Source organism: Nanorana parkeri, unplaced genomic scaffold (genome assembly GCF_000935625.1).
Source record: "Nanorana parkeri isolate BGI_ZX_2015 unplaced genomic scaffold, ASM93562v1 scaffold1458, whole genome shotgun sequence".
Classification (NCBI taxonomy): domain Eukaryota; kingdom Metazoa; phylum Chordata; class Amphibia; order Anura; family Dicroglossidae; genus Nanorana; species Nanorana parkeri.
In genome coordinates, this window is record NW_017307726.1 from 148,447 (window position 1) to 152,424 (window position 3,978).

The window sequence follows — 3,978 nt, forward strand, 5'->3', positions numbered from 1 at the left end:
GGTTTAGGTGAAAGGGATGATACATTTTCAGCTTACATGTGTAGCACATTCTACTAAAATCGAGGATGAAGTGCAAGGGAGATCATGAAATGTGGAAACATGCAAACCAGGAATCTTTTAGCAAAATCACCTGTACATTTTGCCACTGGAAATCAGCAAAGATATAGACTTTATTTAACTCTAGTCCTTCTTCCAGAAGTGTTGGCCAATCCAGAAGACAATACACAAGGAGGCCCGCCTCACTTGTCATATTTTCTTGTATTAAAGTGAACTTTGCACAAAAGGGTCAGTGTCAAAACCTGGGAATGTCCAAACATATTCCTTCCCCACCAATAATAGATCACATCTATTTTATTTTTATTTATTTTTTTATCCCCATCGTCCACTTTATTCTCTGCTTCCGTTTTCAAGTTCTGTAGCAAAAAAATTGTGTGTGGTGCTCCCCTTCCCTCTTATAGCACACACACATCAGCATAAAAAAACATCAAATTTAAAGATTATTTACCAAATATAATTAGCACTCTGTCTCTGTGGTCTGTCCTTGTATAGAGCTTCTTAGTAGCCATATTGGTCCCAGAACATCAAAGGTATTTCATAGGTAGTGATACCATTTAGTGGACCAATGTCTCAGTTTTTTCTTTTAAAAAAAAGGTTTCTGCTGCATACAATTTCAAGACTGCAGAAGCTTCATCGACAGTTTTTAGGTCTTTTTGGATTCCTTTAAACTTGTAAAGGGCAGAGGATGTTGGGTGAGTCTGAGACTCCAGGCCATAAATAAAGAGCTAAGGATAATGTCTATAGACCCCAAAGTCTTGGGGCCCGAGGGCCGCTAGTCACAGTCCCAGGGCAGCTGCATGCTTTTTGGCTTTCAGTCTGAGGTCTGCAATGCTTGAGTTTTTGCTGGATGTTTTGGCTGCTGCAGCTGCGGCCACTACTGACGCAGCCGTCGCTGTTTCCGCTGCCAGTGTTGCCAGTGGGAGACCAAAGGGTGGAGCAGGGAACATCATATACGGAGCATGTGCTGTCAGATGAGGGTGGAGGTGGTGATGAGCGTGTGCCACTGCACTGTCCAGTTGCAACTGTGCCTGAACCTGGAAGGACAAGGATGGCATGTTGCAATGACTATCCTACAAGTAGTATTGCAGGCAAGCAGGCAAGAGCCACAAGAAAGAAAAAAAAATATCAAACCATTAACACAACCACGATCTATCAGATGTACATGCAGAATAATTTGTTAACCCATTGCAGCCATAGATTCTGTCAAAACGGTATTCTGTTGATTGTTTTGACTCATCAAGAAATTTTTTTTAAAAAACAATATTTATGATCATGCTATCAAAAAAAGAATAATATAAATGTGATAACCTCTGATCTGATTACATATTTAAAAGGTATTGCTAATAGGGGTGGGGCACATGACACATTTTTTTACAATACTGTAGAATTTGAAACATGTATTATAATATATTTATATTAATCTAGTGGGGAAATTAAATAAATGTGGGTTTAGAAATTATTATAGGTGCTGGTTTTTTAAGATGAGCTAATCAAACCATATCCAATAAAAAAAATACAAAAAAAGTTACAAATAATTCAATTATTTTATGGATTAAAATTGTTGAAAAACAAAAGTAGAAAATATGAGAATCTGATAGATTTTGTTTTCCCTCTGTCTCCAAGGCTAGACACCCTGTACATACATAAGCATTGATTGTGTGAAAATAGACTTCTGGCTAAAATCAAAACTAAAAGGAATAGCAGAAAAAAAAAAAATGTTGATATGCTGAGTTTCCAGCTGTCAGAGAGCAGGAGTGGGACTACAGCTCAGGAAAGGTATCAGGGCAAGTGGTCAGAAAAGTCCTTTACAAGGGAAGTTTGGTCAGCCTGATAGTTGAAGCTTGCTTGTATTAATATACACATTATCCTAGAGCTTTGTGGGGAGAGATTAAATGATGTCATCATCTCTATAAACGAGCCTCATGTACACAGAGTACTCACATGATTAAATATTAATAAGCATGCTTTCAATGCAGTCATTACATAAACACTGAATGAGTTTAGCTCAGCCCTCTCTTTCCTCCTTGAGTCTGTCCTGCTATGGCTGCTCCTGTTTAGTGTACACATTTATTTTTATTTCTGCTGATCTATTTTGCTGATGATGGCAAACAAAAAGCATGCAACGATTTAGGAATCAAACAGAGTCGGCTACGATGTACTTGCCTGCTGAAATGGCATCCTCAAAGCGCCCACGTTGACATAAGGTGCTACACGACAAGCTTCAAATTGGCTGCCTGCTCCGATAAGGACCCCTGCGAATATCAGAGGGATGGAGATGAGAAGTGTAGAACAGGTAGCTCATGTAACAGCAAAGGTCTCTTGTGATAACGCAGCAGACCCCTGCCCTTTTCATTCTATTGACAGTACATGTGTTTAAGACGAACGGATAACATTGATCCAGCAACTCGCTGTGGAGGGCTGATGGCGCACACAGGGTTAAATGCGCTCAACGCTCAGACCCCTGCGTTCACACTACGCTGACGAACTATTCGCTTCTACAAGCCCGCACAACCAGAATTCGTTGCACCTGCAGTCAACTAAAACCATGCAATAATATGTGAGAGGTTTAGAATATTTACACTATACCTTTATGTAGCTGGTTTTCCTGCTTCCTGCATTTCGCTCTTCGGTTTTGAAACCAGACCTGGATAAAATAAAAAAGGATAGATATTTGTACTTCTTTGTATAGAACGATTACAATGTATAATGGAACTTTGGAGAACAAGGTTTGGTTATATGTATCCTTCGTAGTGCCCATTTAGTATGGCTGCCAGTCCAATGAGCTCTCTTAGTTATATCACTCGATAACATTCACAATGTATCATATCACTTTTTATAAATCACAATTGATCATAAGTTAAAATGTATCCTATCACTCTAAATAAATTATAATTTATCATATCATAATGTATTCTATCACTTTATATAAATTATGATTTATCATATCATAATGTATCCTATCACTTTATTTAAATTACAATTGATCATGAGTTATAATTGATCATATCACTCTATATAACTTATAATGTATCCTATCGCTCTATATAAGTTATCATTTTTCCTATCACTCTATATAAGTTATAATTTATCATATCACTCAAGTTACAATTTATCATAGCACTCTATGTAAGTTACAATTTATCATAACACTCTATGTAAATTACAATGTCTAACTGAAGTTTTGGGATCACAGTTTTGGGTATATGTACCCTTCGCAGTGCCCATGCATTCTAGCTGTCAGCGCAATGAGCCCTCTCGGTCATATCACTATAAATGACAATGTACAATTGCAGTATTGAGAACACAGACTGATTCTATGCACCCTTCCTAGTGCCCCTGTATTCCGGCTGGCAGTGCAATGAGCCCTCTCGGTTATATCAGTCTACACAGGGCATTTAATGAGCGCCGAATTTGGGATAATTACATGTCATAAAAGCATCGCTACAAAGAAGTTTAGTCTGCTCCTCTGTGCATTAAACAATATAACACGCCGCATAATTGTCTCATTATTATGATAATCCCATTGGCTCCCTCAGAGAAAAGTCTGAACATCTGATCTAAAAAAATTATCCCAGAGAAATTACAGAAGGGGGGGAAAAAAATCATGAGCTGGAAAAGAATACAACTTTGTGGACTGCTTGTAGCTGTGTCTGCGTGTATAAGGAGTTCACTAGTGGAGTTTAGTAACAATAATAATAGAAATAATAATAATACCAATAATAATATTAGCAGTAGTAGTAATAATATAGTCAATGGTTGCAGTAATACCAGTAAAAGTATTGATTTATATTTATAATAATGTTCACAATTAAAATATATTTGTAACATGAAAAACCACAGCAAATCGGTACCGGTACTGTGTCACATATATGGGATTATCATAACAAGAAGAATACATCTCCTATGAAAATTATATATATA

At 37.3% G+C, this 3,978-nt stretch overlaps 1 protein-coding gene across 1 annotated transcript in view; it reads right to left on the minus strand.

Annotated features, from left to right (window-relative positions):
• Nucleotides 1-534: 534 nt before the first annotated feature.
• SHOX2 (short stature homeobox 2) overlaps nucleotides 535-3,978 on the minus strand; it is an 8,241-nt gene continuing 4,797 nt past the window's right edge. Inside the window, exons 3-5 of the mRNA XM_018570114.1 lie at nucleotides 2,644-2,701; nucleotides 2,221-2,309; nucleotides 535-1,091 (exon numbers count right to left, since the gene is read on the minus strand). Of these exons, the coding sequence (XP_018425616.1) occupies nucleotides 834-1,091; nucleotides 2,221-2,309; nucleotides 2,644-2,701 (405 nt within the window). The 3' untranslated portion in view covers nucleotides 535-833. The remainder of the gene's footprint in view (nucleotides 1,092-2,220; nucleotides 2,310-2,643; nucleotides 2,702-3,978) is intronic.